Below are 538 nucleotides of genomic sequence, written 5' to 3'. Positions count from 1 at the left end.
CATCAAGACGAAAAACCTTTGAATTTTTGATAATATGAAGTTCTTGGAACCATTCATTAAAAAAAGAAGGTATGATAAATATTAATTTATGGAGAAATTAAAATGACAAAGCTTAATTTTTAGTTAAGATAAAGAACTTTTTATACAAGCGATTTTTTTACAATACTTTTTTCTCTTCCAAAACGATGACCAACATAAGAAGTGCGTTATGTAAGAAATCGACAGGATATTTAAGTTTTCAAAAGTTAGTAACATTTACTTATTTAACATAAAATTACAAGTGTATTACAGATTAGCAATAATGTTAAAAGAGTTTTTTTCTAAAAGGTACAAGTAAAAGAAATAGCGTTTTTGTATATTTTTACCTCTTGGATACGATAAAGCTATTGAAAAGTTTGGTGTTTCCGGAACACCTTTAAAATTGAATGAGAACATATTATATTTATAAAAATATTTATTTAAATGCCATGTTCTTAATTTTTAAATTGTTCACATAACACTACAAACTTTTTAATAGCTTTATCTCCCTTTTTTAATA

At 24.2% G+C, this 538-nt stretch overlaps 1 protein-coding gene across 1 annotated transcript in view; it reads left to right on the top strand.

Moving 5' to 3' along the window:
• Positions 1 to 185: 185 nt before the first annotated feature.
• The window catches only part of LOC105450301 (putative nuclease HARBI1), a 5,246-nt gene continuing 4,893 nt past the window's right edge, over positions 186 to 538 (top strand). Inside the window, exon 1 of the mRNA XM_011690086.1 lies at positions 186 to 201. Within this exon, the coding sequence (XP_011688388.1) occupies positions 186 to 201 (16 nt within the window). The remainder of the gene's footprint in view (positions 202 to 538) is intronic.

The sequence above is a fragment of the Wasmannia auropunctata genome, unplaced genomic scaffold, assembly GCF_000956235.1.
Source record: "Wasmannia auropunctata unplaced genomic scaffold, wasmannia.A_1.0 LD336111.1, whole genome shotgun sequence".
Taxonomy (NCBI): domain Eukaryota; kingdom Metazoa; phylum Arthropoda; class Insecta; order Hymenoptera; family Formicidae; genus Wasmannia; species Wasmannia auropunctata.
The sequence above is the reverse complement of the archived record's forward strand: the minus strand, read 5'-3'. Positions and strand labels throughout refer to the sequence as shown.